This window comes from Mastigoproctus giganteus, chromosome 4 (genome assembly GCF_048544385.1).
Source record: "Mastigoproctus giganteus isolate SK-2022 chromosome 4, ASM4854438v1, whole genome shotgun sequence".
NCBI classification, from domain to species: Eukaryota; Metazoa; Arthropoda; class Arachnida; order Uropygi; family Thelyphonidae; genus Mastigoproctus; species Mastigoproctus giganteus.
This window is the reverse complement of record NC_143578.1, coordinates 76,097,687-76,117,962: the sequence shown is the minus strand read 5'-3', so window position 1 is coordinate 76,117,962 and position 20,276 is coordinate 76,097,687. Positions and strand designations below refer to the sequence as shown.

Sequence of the window (20,276 nt, the reverse complement as noted above, 5' to 3'; positions counted from 1 at the left end):
CTGTAAACGAGAAGAAACTAAAACTGTTGGGTTAGAAGCCAAGAATCCAAATGAAAGACTTTCGATATATTCATCGTCATTTGGCTAAGTAGTGCAAGCGAAGGTAAGATCTATATAGTAATTCAATCTCCCATGATGCATCATGTTAAACATTTGGGAATTTAAAGTGTGCAAAGCTCCATATTGTTAAAGATAGGCCAAAATCATTTAGGTCCCTATTTAAACATGAGATTACTGGCAGGTCTTTCAACAATATGGAGCCTGGTGCACTTTAGATTCCCACATGTTTAACGTGACAAATCATGGGAGATAGAATTGCTATATAGATTTTACTTTCACTTGCACTACTTAGCCAACTGACGATGAATATATTGAAAGTCTTTCATTTGGACTTTTGGCTTCTAACCCAACGGTTTTAGTTTCTTCTCATTTACACAGCGATTTATGGATGACAACCGGAGGAAAAAAGGGGTGCACTTGTTCTTCCTCTGAGCACATCTTAATTATTAATGTAATTTTTAAAGCTTTTACTTTTATCTTCTTATAGACTTCAAAAAGTTATAAATACAGATTAAGAGGTGAGTACTGGACGAATTAAGCTTTTGCTATAAATTAATTATAATTGGATAGATCCCATCCACCCTAGGTGCTTTTTTTGTGTTTAGCTTTAACAATTTCTGTTCCACTGTCCTTTCAATTTTTGCAAAATCATTTAGCTCCCTATTAGAGTTTGATAAACTTCTAACATCCATTTCCTTAAAGAATTCCTCATGTGTGCGTGTAGATGCAAAATACCTATTCAGCTTGTCAGCAATCAGAGCAGGGTCTTCAACAGTTAAACCATTTACATCAAATGGCCTAATGTGATTTAACCCCTTCCTTTTACTGTTAATATAAGCATAAAAGTCTTTGCTGCCATTCTTGGAATTATTTGCAAGAGACTTCTCATAATCTGCCTTAGCTTGCCTGACCTCCTTTGTGACTTGATTACAGACTAGTTTCTACCTACCATAGGCTTCTGCATCACCCGATAATTTATATGCATCTCACGCATTTTTCTTCTCTGCCACAGTTCATCTGATTTCCATTTAGGTCTAGCCTTGAACAGTATCTCTTAGTTGATATGAAAAGCCTAGTAGATTCTATGATTACTTCCCTGAATACTTCCATTTAGTATTTGTTTTTTGGTAACATCAACAGTTGGCCCCACTCCATAGAATTTAAAAACTGAGACCACTGTAATTACCCCTAAGGAATTGAAAGCCTTTTCCTTTATCCTTGATGGTAGTTATGTCTTTAAGTAAATTCTACATCAGTACACTGATCACTGTCATCCAGTGGATCTTTTACCTGTGGATCTGCTGATAACCAGTTCAGCAGTGCTGCTTCCTCTTGTTGCTTCCCTGACCTGCTGCTGCAGAAAACAGTCATCCAATAAATCCACAAAAGCCTTGTGTGTGTGTGTGTGTGTGTGTGTGTGTGTGTGTGTGTGTGTGTGTGTGTGTGTGTGTGTGTGTGTGTGTGTGTGTGTGTGTGTGTGTGTGTCCAACCCACAAATTCCAGCCAACATCTGGAAAGTTAAAATCCCCCATTATAAGACATTCTGATTTACTGGCTCACTCTATTTCTATGTATAGTTGTTTGGCATACTCATTACAGTCATTAGCCTACAGCACACTCCTAAATCTCATTTTCGTTTTCTCAGTGTGTATGTCATGCAGAACTGACTCAACATTTCAATAGACATCTATGTTGATTATTTGCACTGCCTTAGATTTAATATGCTTTTTAACTAAGAGTATAACTTGTCTCCACTACCCTGTCTGTCCTTCTTATATACACTGTATTCTCCACATTGAAATTTGGCATTGCTTATGCCTGAGTGACACCATGTTTCTGATATCTCTACAATATCTGCATTTAATGACTTTATCAATATTTCAGATTTATCAAATTTATTTACAATGCTCCTAGCATTCATGTACATGCAGGTATATGTGCACCTCTTCTTACTCTTACTTACCCTAATACAGTCCATGTATTAGGGTAACTAAGATAATCTTACTCTTAGTTATTCTAATACAGCCAATGTCAGAAATTTCAAGCAGGGCTTGAAATCCCCAATGCATTGCTTTCAGCGGCTACTTCATGTTTCACTAGAAGCAGTGTAAGAATCACTTTCAGCTCTGCCTGCAGCTGTAGTTAATCTATTATTCTGTGTATCCCCTCCCTAAAGCTAGCATTTCCTGACCTGCCTATCACTGGTCTGATAGCATCAGCAAACATTCTTGCACTCCCTTCTATTTAAGTGTATTACATCCTTGTAAAAACTGTCTCTCCTGTTAATAAGCACAGGTCATGCATGAACCTTGCATATTCTCTCCAGGGCTAAATTGATTGACAAGGCCATAATAACTGCAATAATACTATACTAACCGTAAAACTGATAATTTATTAAAATAAAAATGATATAGTGAAAACTGGATTAAAATTAAACTGGTAATGAAATGAAATAAAAAAAAAATACACTGTTTATACAATAAAACCATAAAAAATAAAGCATATAAAATGTACAATGAAATAAAACACAATATAAATCACTGAATAGAAGTGATAAACTCACCACCATAGTTTTCAAAGGCATCTGCTTCCATTATCAACAGTAATATTTAACGTGCTATAGTACATCCTTAAATATCTGCAGGATCATGGTTCACAGCATGATCACCGCAGGAGCATGGGCAGTATCCTCCAAATGTGCATTGGAACCTGAAATGGCTCGGGAGTGTGCCAGGCAAAACAGTTTATCCTGTCCAAGAATCACAGTTTCGAAGAGGGGAAGAATACGGATTTCCCTGTCTTTGTTAATAGTGCTACGCTCAGAAGAGCAAATCTGCAAATTCTTGAGCCATTTACGGTTCCAAAATCTATGCGAACGGTCAACAATAAGAGCTTCATCAGGAGAGAGATTGGGGGGGGGGTCTTCTCCCAAAAATGTTTGGCCACAGCAGATTTCCCGTAATCTGCAATCTTTATCGCATTAATATGTTCCCCATATGATCTTTGAAATGGCATTTTGTTTCCCAACATAACACTCCCCACAATCCGGGCATTTTATCTCGTATATACTGTGCGATTCACACAGTTAAGCCCGGATAGTAGGGAATGTATGCGGCGGCAATGGGAGCGAATGGTTCTCTACGTCTGTGTTCCGCTTCCCGGATGTGTTTATCCAAGATCCTCTGGGGGTACCCACCTGAGATCTGCTGTGATATGTTTAATCTCTTCTTTTCTATCCTTGGAGGTGCTACAATGGGAACCAGCCCTATCCAATAAGGCCCTAACAACATTATTCTTGTGATGGTTGACGTACCATATTGTAATGTGTATATTGGCCCCGGCACATGGGTTTTCTATACACACTAGTTTCACTGTGGGGCCGGCCATCCCAATGGACCAACACATCAAGGAAAGGGAGGGTACCATCTGCTTTTACCTCCACAGTAAACTGAATAAAAGGGGAGAAGCTATTAAGAAAACCAAGCACTTCATCCTCTCTCCCCCTCTGTATAATGGCAAATGTATCGTTGTCATATTGTTTCCATGCCCGCATGGGGGAAACAGACCCATCAAAAATCCTGGACTCGAGCTCCTCCATAGCTAAATTTGTTATAACAGCACTAATCAGAGAGCCCATCACTGGGCCATAAACCTGCTTATACATTATGAAATCTCATGTATAATATCATGGTGGACTGGAGAGACACAGCTCCATCACACTACAAATATTCTCCACGTTCAAGGGAGTCCTGTCCCTTAGGGTGTCATCCTTCTCTAATGACATATGTACGCACTTCACCCCATGGTCGATGAGAATACATGTAAATAAAGAAACCACATCGAATGACACCATGGTCTCACCCTCTTCAATGGCCTGAGCACTTATAAACCGTACAAAGTCTCCGCTATCTTTGATAGTAAAATTCGAACATCCTACGATAGGCGAAATTAGCCTGGCTAGAAATCTGGACAATTCATGCATAGGGCTGCCCACAAATGACACAATTGGCCTAAGTGGAATCCCCACCTTATGAGTTTTTGGTAGGCTGTAAAACATAGGCAGCTGGCAACCCATGGCATGCAGTGTCCAATAAGTATCTTTGGAAATATTCTTGGCATTCAACCAAAACTGCAGGATTCTGTTCACCTGCCGTTCCAAACTTACCAAAGGATTCCTATGAGTAACCTTATACGTTGCTTTATTGTTTAAGAGTTCCAAGGCTTTGTTGCAGTAATCCACTTTAAGGATTACTGTTAACCTCCCTTTATCTGCATGCAAAACCACCATGCTGTCATCCTGTCTCAGCTCCCTGAGCATCTTCCTCTGGATAATGGTAAGCTTGGAAGGCGCTGCGCGAGTCTGACTCAAAACTACAGAAGTTTTTGTGTGGATCTCATTAGCCACAATGGTCGGTAATTTGCTCACAGCTCTTTCAAACCCTGATTATGGGAAATCTTCTGTGGCCAAACATTTTTGGGAGAAGAACCACCAAAAATCTCTCCCGACAAAGCTGTTATTGTCAACCGATTGCATAGATTTTGAAACCACAAATGGCTTGAGATATTGCAGATTTGCTCTTCTGAGTGTAATGCTATTAATTAAGATGGGAATCCGTATTCATCTTCTCTTCGAAACTGTGATTCTTGGATGGAATGAATGGCTCCACCTGGCATGCTCCCAAGCCATTTCAGGTTCCAATGCACGCATGGAGGATATTGCCCATGCTCCTGCGGTAACATGTGCTGTGAACTGTGATCCTGCAGATATTTAAGAATGTACAATAGCACATTAAGTATTACTGTTGATAAAGTAGAGGCAGGTGCCTTTGAAAGCCACGGTGGTGTTTTTATCGCTTTTATTCCGTGATTTATATCATGTTTTATTTCAGTGCACATTTTATATGCTTTATATTTATGGCTTTATTGTATAAACAGTATTTTATGTTATTAGCATTAGCATTAGTAGAGGCATTTAATGCAAGAAAGCAAGCTTATGCAGCATCAGCCAAAAAAAAAACCCACTGCCACTTCACCCCTCTGTTCGTTCAAAGTACCTGTCCAGCTGAGCCTTAAACTTATTTAGGCTATCAACCTCCACCACAAGGGATGGAAGTCTGTTCCACCAACCAACCACCCGCTGGCTAAAGGCAAATTTCCGCACGTCTATCCTAAATCTGTCTTTCCTCAATTTGAATTTATGCCCTCTCAGGTGATTTTTCTGAGCTAGAGGAAGAATCCCATCAGCATTGAGCATGCTTAAACCATTCAAGGCTTTATACACTTCTATCAGATCACCTCGCTGGTGCCTAGTCTCCAGACACTGTAATTTGCAAAACTTAAGCCTTTCTTCGTAAGAGCACCCCTTTGTTCCATTCACTAATCTTGTTGCCCTTCTCTGTACTCGTTCCAGCAGCTCTACATCCTTCTTGAAATGAGGCCTCCAGACCTGTATACAGTACTCTAGGTATGGCCTGACCATTGCCTTATACAATGGAATAATCACCTCCTTATCCCTGCTGGAAAAATTCCTGTATATCATTGACAATACTCCATGAGCTACTCTTGCAGCCCGTCTGCACTGCTCAGAGAACTTCATATCTGCCTGCACAACCACCCCCAAGTCCCTTTCATTCTCTACCACTGTCAGTGTAGTACCACAGAGTTGATACGTTGCTCTGGGGTTGCTGTTTCCCATGTGTAGTACTTTACATTTGTCAATGTTAAACTTCATTTGCCACCTCTCAGCCCATCTGCTCAACCTTTCCAGATCCTGTTGCAGCAGCATAGTGTCAGTAGTGTCCTTGACAACCCTGCCAACCTTTGTATTGTCTGCAAACTTCGACATTAAGCTTGATATACCATCATAAATATCATTTATAAATACAGAAAACAATAATGGACCCAACACTGAGCCCTGAGGGACTCCACTAATAACATTAGTCCACGATGAGCAGTGTCCATTGATTACCACTCTCTGTCTTCTCCCCCTCAACCACCCCTTTATCCATAGCAGCAATTTGCCTCCAATGTCACACTGCTCCAATTTGTGTAGCAGTCTTCCATGTGCAACAGTATCAAAAGCCTTTCTAAGATCCAAGTATATAATATCAAAGTTATTCCCTGCATCCAGTTCTTTTGTGACTGCATCATAGTATCCAATCAAGTTGGTCAGGCAAGACTTCCCCTTAACAAAACCATGCTGTGTCTGAGCTATAACTGAAGTCTTGTCTAAATGATCCTGCAGTGCTTCTTTAACCAGTGCCTCCATTAATTTTCCTGGAACAGAAGTTAAGCTCACAGGTCTATAATTACTTGTGTCAGCCTTTGATCCTCCTTTGTGAATTGGGGTCACATTTTCACATTTCCAGTCTATGGGTATCTCCCCTGAGTCCAAGGAAGCTCTCATAATTATGGCTAAGGGTTTGCTTACTTCCTTTGCTGCCTCCTTTAATATAACTGGATAGATCCCATCCACCCTGGGTGCCTTTCTTGTGTTTATCTTCAGCAGTTTCTCCTCCACTTTACTCCCAGTTATTTCAAGATTCTGTAGCTTACTGCTAGAGTTGAATACACCTCTGGCATTCCCCTTGCTGAATAACTCCTCATTTGTGAATGTCGATGCAAAATATTCATTTAGTTTGTTAGCTACCTGAGCAGGATCATCAACAGTTGACCCATCAATATCAAGTGGACCAATCTGATTCATCCCCTTCCTTCTAGAGTTTACATAAGTAAAGAACTCTTTGCTGTTTTTCTTTGCATCCCTTGCCAAGGATTTCTCGTAATCTGCCTTCGCCTGCCTAACCTCCTTTGTAACTTGGTTGCATATCAACTTGTATCTATCATAGGCTTCTGTGTCATGTGTTAATTTGTAAGTATGCCATGCATTTTTCTTCTCTGCCATATGCCTCATTAGTTCATCTGACATCCATTTTGGCCTAAACCATGAACAATATTTCTTAGTTGGTATGTAAAGCCTAGTAGCTTCCAAGATAAGTTCTTTGAATGCTTCCCATTTTGAATTTGCTGTTGGTAACATCATCAGTTGGTCCCACTGTATAGAATTTAAATACTGTCTCAGTCCATCGTAGTCACCTTTACGGAAGCAATAACCCTTCCCTTTACCCCTAATGGTAGTTACCTCTTTGAGTAAATCCCACTTCAGCACACTGACAGTAACTACCTCCTGTGGGAACAGTGCATTCTGCCTTGGTTCTTCCTGCTTCTTCCCTTTCCTTTCTTTCCAAATTTTTTTTATTTTTTTTTTTATTTTATTCGCCAGGTCCTATGTGCATGTGCATATTGTTGTATATCTGTTTGTAACTTCTGCAATATGAGAAAGCCGTTGTCATTTCTTCTGTATAGGTTGAAAAGGAGGCCCATATGCCTTGAAAGCTCCCTTGTATGTCATTTATTTTATTACTTTTATTCTATTTGCTGTTTTGTGTATATTTATTCTTATCACTTTTAATTGCTGTACCTCATATTTTTTTTTATTTATTCGCTTTTGATATCTTTTATGTTCATAATAGTATTTTCTTGCATTATGGGTGCCTCTGTAGCCAGGTGGGCAGCAGTGCATAGCACATGCTTCTTGATTAGACCGGGGTTCGAGCCCGTGACCACCAAATACGGAGGATGCGGAAAGGTCAGGGAATGACCACATATCCCCGGAGAAATATGGCCTTAGTTGCTAATGCTCCTAAAAACCAAATAACAACAACAACAACAATCTTGCGTTATGTATTTTTATCAACATGAGTATACCTGATGCCCGAGGTACTCTTCTGTTATATGCTACATATAAAATTCATGTTATATGCTATTAGAGTTTTAAATTAGTTATAGCCTTACTAAAATTAAAATTTCTCAGCTAAAAACAAGAAATATACCAACCTGCATGATTATAACCTTCAAGATACATATTTTTCACAATTATATAATTCCATGACCACACTACTAGTTATGTGCTACGATATTCACCTCAAATCACTGACACAAAAGTGCTACGAATATTAAGTTATAACATCCAAAATCTCTAGCTAAATTTAAAAATAAGCTAACAAATGATTAAGATTATTAAAGTATTTATTGAACACAATATGTTAATTAAGTCAAAAAGTCAGCAAAATTTTCCAATAACTTATCTCCCTTTTTCCTGGAGCTCAAAATTTTTCATATGCATAGTTCGTAGTTTTGAAGCAAAATAATTGGAACAGTGTGGCATTAAGAGAATGTTATTTACTATTGGTAGAAAGGTTAGCTATAATGCTATGCATTTCCAAAAATTTAATGACATTTATCAGGGTAGGTATACTGTTTCAACAAGATTGAGATAAACTAAGCAGATAAGCTGAAAAATGGCAATCAAGGTATAGCATTGATAAATGCTGTTGTTGTTGTTGTTTGGTTTTTAGGAGCATTAGCAACTAAGGCCATATTGCTCCGGGATATGCGGTGGTCAGTCCCTGACCTTTCCGCATCCTCCGTATTTGGTGGTGACGGGCTCGAACCCCGGTCTAATCAAGAAGCGTGTGCTACGCACTGCTGCTCCTTCCCACCTGGCTACGGAGGCGTCTTGATAAATGCAAAGTACAGTAAACCCCGCTATTCGTGGTATCTGTATTCACGGTTTCGCGTATTCGCGGTCGCTGATTTAATATAAAATGAAACCTAAAAAAATGTGAATTTTAAAGCACCATGAACATTTTCCGCCATAAAAAAACATGGGCGTGGCTAAAATTACTTTCCCGGTCAAAACAGCTCTTAGTGAGTGGGGAGAGAGGGGTGACAAAATCGCGAGCATGGATGTTTCTCGCTAATCCTTGTTCAGTATGTGTTATGCACTTGTCATGGAAGGCTTTGTCGTTTGTTTTTAATTTATATGCTTATAAATTGAATAAATTTATAAATTGATAGGCTTACAAAAGTGATAAATCTACCGTTTTGCAGTGTAAAACAGACTTTTTCGAGTGTGTTAACGGAAGAAAGTGACTTTATTGTGGACAAGTTCTTTCTAACCCGTACAAAAATATGGCTACGAATAACAAGGGAAATGTGCAAAGATCAAAGAAGGTGATGACATTAGCAAATAAAATTGAGTTATTAGACAAAAATTTTAATGGTGAAAGTGTCTCCTCAGTGGCAAAACATTATAAAATCACTGAGTCAACAGTACGATCAATCCAAAAATCGGAAGAAAAAATCCGCCGTAGTGTCCGTGAAAACACGCTAATTGCTTCAAAAATTTGCTCTGTAACTCGTGATGTTAAATTAGAAAAAATGGAAAAAGCTTTAAATCTGTGGATAGAAGACCGAACTCAAAATAAAATTCCATTAAGTTCACTCATCATTCGTGAAAAGACAAAATTCCTTTATCAACACTAGCGAAACTGGTGATAGCACTGGCGGGATAAGTTTTTTAGCTAGCAAAGGCAGTAGTTTGAAAGCTTTGTTTGAAATTTCTAATAAATATTACATTTAATATTAAATTGTTTCTTATTTTCATCTCAATGCCATATTTCACTTGTACTGTCTTGCATTTCACTATGTACTGTCTATGTTCATAGTCATATTATGAAGGTACATATAATACATACATAGACAAAATTTTAGACTAGTTTTTCTTATATATTTCATACTTTGGAACAGAACCCCTTTATTACTATGGGAGCCATAACTCAGTATTCGCGTTTGTTTACTGTTATTGCATTTTGTAGTCTCTTCCTTCTGATTGCATCTCTGAATGATTTTCTAAGTACATAGTGTGTTACCAGTGTGATGTCCTGCTATAAATTAATGACATGCTTTATAGTCAACAAATAATTATAGCATAACTTTACTTCCACACCTGTCATTCCAATTTTTTTTTTTTTTTTTTAGACTCAGACTTCTCGGGGCCGAAGGTGCTAAGCTCTTGCAGGGCCACCTTTAAAGATACCAGAGTCCAAAAAAAAAAAAAAAAAAGAAAAAAAGCTTGCATATATCAATATAATCAGAAAAAAACCAATTATTTTTACCGATCCGTTTTGTTTTCAAATTTGATCTTTTTCTCATTGCCTCTTTCATTTAGATGCTCCAGATTCATATTTTTGCTGCACTATTAATTTCTAAATTAAACTAAATTTCGGTTTTCAAATCTCAGCTTATATAGATTCTGAAATCTATGGGTGGTCCAATTAAAATAGTTTCCATAAAACGAATAAAATTTCCATATAACGAAAGGATTTCGAGAGACCTGGGTATGCATTGTTTGCACCTCTTGCCTTTAGGCAATAGAGATGCTGATGTTGAATGCAGCAGCATCCTCCCACTGTTTTAAATTAAGAACTAAAGGGACATTCCATTTAGTGGTGTCCGTAACACATTTACAACTGACTCCCACATACTGTACCGAGAAGTCACACCAGTCAACTGCTTTCTTGTATTCATAGCCAGTGGGAAAGATTAAGTTATATTCCCAACACGGACAATACGTCATGGTCAACCTGCGTTCTACTGTTACATCGTATTAGAGAATTAGGAGAGAGTGATTTTCCTTTATTCTGGAAATTAAAATGTTCTTTCGCAGAAATGAATCATCCACACTTCAGGAAATTTCACCTGTCTCTTTTTACATGGTAGGTACAAGTGGGCCCTAGTTTAGATCAGGGCATTAAAAAAAAGAAATTGCTTTAAAAATTTGAGCTTACAGAGGCCATGCCAGGCCCCCTCTATGGTGAGGCCCAGGCTAGCACCTCATATGCCTGTTGATAAGTACTGCCCTGAAGACATGGGAGACTTCCAATCAGATGATTGACGTTTTGGCTTGCAGGTCATGAATATAACATCACATTTCATTTCCTGTCATACAGTAGTGATAGTGACAAAAGATGGAGTGTGGACAAAGAACTTGCATACTAGCTTTTCCTGTTTAAGTATATCAGATAGGATAGCTTGTGGCATCTACCATATGATATATCCCAACTTGAGAGGCTATGTTTCTAATTCTTATTTGACAGTCAGCCCAAATAATGCTTATAACACAGGAAATGGTCCATCATTTGTTGATTTGCAAAGTCTCCCACACCATACATCATCCTCTGTGATATTGGTTCGAGCCCGTCACCACCAAATACGGAGGATGCGGAAAGGTCAGGGAATGACCACCGCATATCCCGGAGCAATATGGCCTTAGTTGCTAATGCTCCTAAAAAAAAAAAAAAAAATCAAATCAAATCAAATCTGTGATATTGTGCCATCTTTGAAGCACCTATACCATTCAGATATTCTACTTCTTGATATGCCTTTTTTCACCATATGCTTGAACAATTATTTCTAGTCTCTGAGGGTAGTTTCTTCAACAAAAATTAAAATCTTTTACATTTTTGTTCAGAAAATGACATTATTATTAACCATATGGTGCAAGAAAGACAGGCTTATGCTGCACCAGCCAAAAAAAATTCCTGAGTTACCCTGAGAGAGTGAGTTAAAGAGAGGTAAAAAGGAATTACCAAGAAAGGGAAGAATTATGATATCCAGCTCAGGACCCTGGGTGTGCCAAGCCCATACTCACCAAATGTGAGCCCCTGGGGTCATTGAAATGACAACATTAATTTACTTACCATCAAAAACAGACAAAAATAAACGTTTGCACATATGCACTCAAAATGTTATCTGCTATAAAAAAATGGCAAAGGTAAAGAAAGCCAACATAAGAACCACAGCAAACTTCGAGTAACTTACCAAACAAACTGATTTCCCGCTACTGCAGAGTCTCCCTGCATTCTTGGTAAACAGATGGTGCATGTTATCAGTAGTGGCAGTAGAAGTCGATAATGATGTATTGTTTAGTCTTTTCTTATTATTAAAAGCAGATTATTGGAGTTTATGAGTGTTAATGCCTTTGTGGCTGAAATTTACTTACGGGTACACCCTCCAGACTGTTCAGTCTTAGGGTATTTATCCTCCCTTCCCACTGTTTTAAAATAGGGAAACAACTTCTACAGACGTTGTGTGTTATTGGTAGTGGCAGTAGAAGTTTTCTTATTTTAAAACAGTGGGGGAAGGGTGGGGATAAATACCCTAAGACTGAGGCAGTCTTGGAGGTTGTACCCATAAGTAAATTTCAGCCACGAAGGCATTACACTCATGAACTCCAATAATCTGATTTTAATAATGAGAAAAAACTAATCAAATACATAAACTTCTACTGCCACTACCGATAACATGCACCATCTGTTTACCGAGAATGTAGGGAGAAACTGCAATAGTGGGAAACCAGTTTGTCTGGTAAGAGTCCCGAAGTTTGCCATGGTTCTCGTGTTGGCTTTCTTTACCTTAGCCAAAAAAATTATAGATATTCCTATAGGTTTATTTTTTGAGCATCTTCAGTTCCTGGAGTTTTATGTGTGGTTATTAGTAGTTTAGAAATAAGTATTTTACAACAAATAAGCATTTCCTTCATAATTCAATAACCATCAATAAAATGGGAAATAAACTTTGTTTTTTCCCATTAATACATGCATTTGAAAAAATAACCATTAATTATTTTTCTATTGATGTATCTGTGCCCATAATTTTATGAACTTGAAATATTTCTTCATAGTCTTAATTATCTGATTAATGGGTAATAACAAAATTCATTATTTTCATCAAATGTAATTAATGTGCTGAATGCAGGAGGAATAAAGGAACTATTTCCTTTTGATACTTCATGGCACAACCAGGGTTCTGAACTGGATATCATCATCATTCTCTTTTTTGGTGATTCCCTTCTCTCTCTCAGGGTAACTCTGGAATTTTTTTTTTTTTTTTTGCTGGTGCACTATAAGCCTCAGGCTTCCTTGTACCATACAGCTAATAATAATAATAATAATGTAGAATACAATCCAAATGTAGGTTCTGCCCATATGCAATTCTGCCAATATGATTGACATTCCTTTGAGATTTTTAGTTATTTGTTTAGTTTGAAAATTGCTGCAAATTTTACTATTAAAGAACAGTGTTCTGTTATCGACTTTCCTTTGTGAAAGGTGAAAATGTGGATAGTATCTGTCAAGGATTTGTGACAGTTTGTGGTGAATGTACAAATCCAAATAGCATTGTTAAAAAAAGGGATTTGGCAGTTGAAAGAAAATAGCCAGTAACTGAAAATAAACTAAACTTGGAGGCTCCTGTACTTCTCTTAGACACGTACATACTCACACCTGAAAACAGTCTGTGCGATGCACTAATGGGCAATAAATGAATATGTAATGAAGATGTATGTGATCACCTAAAGTTATTTCTCAGTATGATTCATTGTACAATCACTGAACGAGTGTTCATGACAAACACGAGTTTGTATTTGGTACTGCAGATAAAGGTTGACTGGAAAAAATAATTGGCAAACATTTGACTAATCCTACCTTTCAAGGATGATATCCGATTGGTTGAAAGTATAGGCATGATGTAACCATTATCACATATCATCTGTGTTAGGTGTCAGTTGTTTTATTGTTTCAATAATTATATTTGTAATATAACTATACTCTAATGTTGCTTAAACAGAGAGTTAACAGCTTTTTATTTAAAAAAATTCTTATTTTGTTAGAACCTATAATTATACCAGTAACAGGAGAACTTCCCATTCCAAAACTCTGGATCTATCTGATGATTAATGTATTGACTCAGTATCCTTTTCACACGTAATTAAGTGATATTTTTCTTTAATTCAATTTACATAATTATTTTTAGTATGATTTTGCAATATGAAAATAACAAATAATTAGATGGTTCGTCTAATTATGAAAAAGCATTGGAATATTAGTAGTTTTAAATACCAGGTTGGCTTTCCTATATTGAAGTACAAGGGATTGAATCGGATTGTATGATTAATGAAATTTTTATTTAATCCTTCTTTATAATAATTATTTCAAAATTAACACCAGATTTTCTCTTGTAGGGTTAAGAAGTATCTTTAATTAACTCAGATATTATTTTTCCCCATGGATCAGCTAATCAGCAAGAATTAAATAAATATGTTTAACTGCTTGTTTTCTGATTGATTTACAAATGAAAAAAAATTTTTTTTTTTCCCCCAAAATCTCTGTTTTGTTGTAAGAGTGTTTTCTTCTTTTCCCTGAACACTGGCAATTTGTTTAAATGAAGTGAAAATATTAAATGAGCAGGCTTTGCACACTGATATATAGTCAAAAATTTGGATTCTTCTGTAAAAAAAAAAAAAAAAAAAAAATTAAATAAATAAAAAACAAAAAAGTAATAGTTCTTTAAGCAATTTGAGAGCACCTTTCCTTCCTCTGGATAGCCACATAACCTTTATGCATATTAATAACATCTTTTAATAAGAACATTTCTTGGCAGAGGAGTTTAAAATTTTTGTTTTCAGTGGGTAAGATTTATAAAATTTCACTAGTTTTTTAACTGAATTGAGGATACTACTAAGTTCTGATCCAAAAGTTTCAGCTACTACAGTTTTGCTGTGATTTTAATAGTTGTGTGTAAATAAATTACTTATGAAAAATCTACATTTAAAGGAAAAAGGCACTTTCAATCTTCCAGTCAATTTTGATGATATAAATAAATATATATTTATATATATTTGTATTACATAAATTATAAACTTTTGTTTTTGATATATAAGTCAATTGATATAATCAATAAATTTTCAAGAGATTTTCTGAAACATTAATTTGAATATCAGAATTCATTTATGGTATTAATTGATTAAAGAACATTTCATATTGTTTTTTGGTCTCCTCACCTAGCATAAATTTTTGCAACTTCTTGACAAGCAGGCTTAATAAGATTTTCAGCAACTGGGATATGAATAAAATTATTTTATGTGGCTTTGTATTCTTTGTTATAATTTCTGCAACTTTGTAACTGGCTAATTGTATTTTGTTACTAAACTAGCGGTAAACGTTTCTAAAGTTGTTTTATCCTGCTTCTTTTGCTTAAAAGAGATTTAAAATGTTCAGTACTTTTTTTTGTCAAGATGACACTATTCAGTTTTAATATGACTTAATTTACTCAATACTGCATGTTTACTTCATTTTTGACTACAGACAATACATTCAAGAGTAGGGCAGTCTTTGCTCCTGGTCCATATAAAGATGAACATATAATTCCACAAAGTTTATGAGAAACAATTTTGCTTGAATGTAGCATGCTCGTGCTATTTTTAGAATTAGAATCTACTTTATTAACATCTTGTATCTGTAAACTTATCTGTAACCCTTTGTCTAGGATTTTTTTAATCCAGAATGTGCCCATTATACAGAAGAATAATGGGCACATATGAGACTATTTCCATCTATTAAAGAAAGTCAATTAATATGACAAATAAAAAATAATAATAAAAACTCAGAGATAAACTAAAAAAAAAAAAACTGTACATGCTACATTAGAAAACAATACAATAAAAAAACATGTTCTGTGGAAGTGCACAATTGCAAATCAGAAGAAAGAAACACAAACAAGCTTAATTAAATCCCTGCTTTAACTGCAATTAAATGGAAGTAGACACTACACATTGACAGAAAAGAAATATATAATGGGAGCAGTATATATATATATTTATACAGGCAGCCCCATATAACACAGTACAGCCTGACTTACGTAAGGGTTGCGTTCCGCAAAACTATGTAAGTCAAATTTTACATAAGTCAGAATTTCCCCAAAGGCTTATGCGGCACTCGCAGCTATGCGTACTGAATTTGATTGAAGCAAAAAAACGTGTAAATAGAATTATTTATTCAATTTTTATATCTCATGTGCAGGTAAAATTTCAAAAGTGTACAAAATTACAAAAGTATGCAATTACAAAAATTGTACTGTAACATTGTGGAAACCAGTGCAATGCTTCAACCTATTAAACCACCCGTTGCTTGCCACGAACTTGACTTGGGGTTGCCATACTTATCCTTAATATCTTCATAAATACTTCTTGGTTTTGCTTGATTGGCCATTGGACTCAGGGGCCATTTTCCATCCATATTATTAATAGCTTTTCCATCTTCAATATAGCACCTGAATGCTGTTTTGTGATCACCGCTGATCTTAAATGCATTGATCCTTTAACATGTTCTTTTATACATGCACTGTCCTTTAAAATAGTATTCACTGTTGAAGCAGTAAGACTTAATTCCTGTGCACAAACTTTGTCTTGTTTCTTACTTAATCATTTTCATCTTCATTTCTAAATCAATTTTGTTTCATTTCCTAGCACTGCCGCCACTTGCGCTTTCCTTTGGTCCGCTTTCCCTTCATCATTGTAATAAGTAAATAGGAATGAAGAAAAGATTCTGAAAATTTATTTATGTTTTTTATATGATTGAAGATTTCAGTGACGGGGAACTCATAATACCATAACGTAAAAACTCACTGAATTCCAGTTATCGGTATTATTGCAATTGCAATAAGATTGAGTTTACTAGGGCTTTCCTATTTTGTTTTATGGTAGTGACCTCCAGAAATGTGTTTTAGAAAAATATCACAAAGGCATTCAAAATTGATTCTTATAATAGAACATACGATAACGATGAAAGTGTAGTGCAATTTCCATTAAAAAAATGACCTTTTACAGATAAATAGCTTAGTTATATAGCGAAAATTTCAACTTCCAAGGTCTTGGAATGAATTACCAAAAAAAAAAAAAAGTGTTACTGGGTTCACATTACGATATTTTCATGATACCTCCATTTATTTACAGGCGCCTCTGTAGCCAGGTGGGAAGGAGCAGCAGCAACACTGCGTAGCACACGCTTCTTGATTAGACCGGGGTTCGAGCCCGTCATCACCAAATACGAGGATGCGGAAAGGTCAGGGAATGACCACCACATATCCCGGAGCAATATGGCCTTAGTTGCTAATGCTCCTAAAAAAACCAAATAACAAATAACAATAACCTCCATTTATTCCTACGGGATGCAAAATACATTTCCACGATTTTTTTAAGTTTGCATTGGCCAGCAAAAACTTATGTAAAGTCGAATTTCCTTAAGTCAAGTATTATGTAAGCAGGGGAGTGGCTGTACACCATTTTTTTATAACTATCGGAAACTTAATTTTTATAGCAGTAATAGTTTAATATTTTAACTTTATTTTTATAATAGTAGTAACTTAAATAGTAATAACTGAACAAACATCTTACTTTACAAACTATGATACTTATGTATCAGATAATGTACATTCATTGAATTTTCTTCCTCTTCATTGCTGCTAAGCACAATCTCTTCTGCAGCATCTAGATTTTGTGTACCTTCTGCTCTCTAAGTCACGAACTGCATGCTTCAAAGTTACAATTTTTTATGGTCTCCAACAAGCACAAGTTCGACAGAACAGAACGTAACCCAGGAATCTCCCAACAAAATACAGTGGACCCCTGCTTTAAAGATATAAAGCACAAATTTAACTTTATTACCTTACCAATTAATAAAGTTAAATGATACATGAAAATTGGAAGAATATTTTCCAGTTAGCAAAATAAAAATAAATTTACACTTACGTACATAGCTTAAATAATATGTATTGTAATATGTACATACTAATTGATATTTCTGTTCACTGACTTTTTTTTTTTTTTTTTTGGTTGTAAAATTTAAAACAGTAAAAATGATAAGCAATTAATAACAAAGAACACGATATGCACAAGTGAGATAGGGAGTAATGAATTTCTGAAAATTTATTTGTTTTTTATATGATTGAATATTTCATGGAAGGGGAAACACATTTCACCATAATAACAAGAAAACCCACAGAATTCCAGCTATTGGTACTTATAGCAAATGCAAGAAGATCGAGTTTACACCGGTTTATAATTGATTACACTAACAGAAAAGACCAATAAACTGGAAACTGCAAATTGTTTTTATTGTTTTATGGTAGTGACCTCCAGAAATGTGCTTTAGAAAAATATCACAAAGGCGATAATGACTAGAGAGTCAACATCAGAAATTCACAAAAAGAAATGGAAACGTTGAAAATTACATCTAACATAATAGCAAGGTTTTCCCAGCACAAAAGCTCAAAAAAAGCTCAAGATTTCCCGCAATTCTCAAACCATGTTATATAAGTACCGTGTTGTGCGAAGATTGCTGTAATTTATAAATCGTGTTAGAGTGAATCTGTGTTGTAGAAGTACAGGCACTCCCCGGCTACTGCAACAGGATCTAGATAATTTGGGCAGATGGGCTAAGAAGTGGCAACTGAAGTTTAACCTTGACAAATGCAAAATACTGCATATGGGTAGAAGTAACCCCAGAGAAACGTACCAACTGTGTGGTACTACACTTAAGGTGGTAGAAAATGAAAAAGACTTGGGAGTAATTGTGCAGTCAGATATGAAGTTTTCTGAGCAATGCAGACAGGCTGCCAGGGCAGGTCATGGCGTTTTGTCAATGATATATAGGAATTTTGCTAGCAGGGAAAAAGGAGGTGATTATCCCTCTGTATAAGGCAATGGTCAGGTCACGCCTTGAGTACTGCGTACAGGTCTGGAGGCCTCATTTTAGGAAGGATGTAGATTTACTTGAGCGTGTACAGAGAAGGGCAACAAGATTGGTGAGGGGAATGAAGGGATCCTCTTACTAAGAGAGGGGCTTAAGTTCTGCAAATTGCAGTGGCTGGAGACTAGGCACCTGCACGGTGATCTGATTGAGGTGTATAAGGCCTTGAATGGGTTGAGCACGCTGAATTCTGATGGGATCCTTCCACTTGTTCAGATTACAAACCTAAGGGGGGCATAAATTCAAATTAAGAAAAGACAGATGTAGAATAGATGTGCGGAAATTTGCCTTTAGCCAGCGGGTGGTTAATTTGTGGAGCAAACTTCCATCTGTCATTGTGGAAGTTGATAGGTTGAATAAATTTGAGGAGGAACTGGACAGGCATTTGGAGGGAATGGTGTGATTTTTTTTTTTTTTTTTTTTTTTGGCTGATGCTGCATAAGCTCATACACTTGCTTTCTTGCATCACATGCCACTACTACTACTACTGCGTAATACTTGACTTATGTAAATTCAAGTTTACATAAGTTTTTGCCGGCTGGTGCAAACGGGAAAAAATAAATAAATAAAAAATATATATATAGAAACGTATTTTGCATTCCATAGGAATAAATGGAGGTATTGTGAAAATATAATGTGAACCCAGTAACACTTTTTTTTTTTATTTTATTTATTTATTATATATATTTTTTTTTTTTTTTTTTTTTTTAGTAATTTGTTCCGAGACCTAAGAAGTTTGAAATTTTTGCTAAAGCTATTTATCTCTCTTAGAGGTAATTTTTATAATGGAAATTGTAAACAACAGAAAAATCACTTTTAACTAAAGGATGCGAAAACCAAACTTGTACAAACGCTACTATTGGCTGAGAGGAGGGTCTACGCGGTCCAGCTGGAGAATGCACTACACCAGGGGTAGGCAACCTGTGGCTCTTTGAACATGTAACTATGGCTTTTTAACTTTTAGCCCACATATTTACAACAAGCAATGTATTTATGTAAGCAAATATTTTCGAACATGAACTATAATAAAAATAAATTAAGAAACCATCTGAACAAATCGAGTCTTTCGGCAAGTTTAAAGATGAAAATTATGGCATACTCGCCTGATGTTGAGAGACTCACTCAGGAAGTTCAGCAGCAAAAGTCACATTAATTCGTACCTAATTAGATGTTTATGTTTTTTCAGTATTAGTAAATAATAATTCAAAAATATATTTTTTAATAAAACACCTTCCCACTCTATTCCGTTTCTTAAAAATCCTCCCCACCCCCAGCTTGAGCTGAGGTGCGGCTCTTCAGATTCTTTTTTTTTTTTTTTTTTTTTTTTTTTTAAATTAGATCAAAAATGGCTCTTCACTAAAAACAGGTTGCCGACCCCTGCACTACACTTTCATCATTATCATATGTTCCGTTATAAGAATCAACTTTGAATGCCTTTGTGATATTTTTCTAAAGCACATTTCTGGAGGTCACGACCATAAAACAAAAACAATTTGCACTTTCGGGTTTATTGGGCTTTCTTTTAGTGAAAACTATTCCGCAGCCAAGTGGTCAGGCTCGTGGATGCAGAAGTACACGTGCCTTGAGTGACCAGGGTTCAAGCCCATGATTGCTATATACGGTGCTGTTTCTTGTGAATTACTCTGACCGTGTGGTCGTCGAGTATAAGCAGAAAATTTATTTTTATTTATTGCAAATGGGTAGTAAACTCAGTCTTATTGCATTTGC

The 20,276-nt window shown here is 36.1% G+C and overlaps 1 protein-coding gene across 1 annotated transcript in view; it reads left to right on the top strand.

The window, feature by feature from the left end:
• The window catches only part of Efr (ER GDP-fucose transporter), a 189,029-nt gene that overhangs the window by 124,110 nt on the left and 44,643 nt on the right, over positions 1 to 20,276 (top strand). The window contains exon 9 of the mRNA XM_090372297.1: positions 13,634 to 13,712. Within this exon, the coding sequence (XP_090228423.1) occupies positions 13,634 to 13,712 (79 nt within the window). The remainder of the gene's footprint in view (positions 1 to 13,633; positions 13,713 to 20,276) is intronic.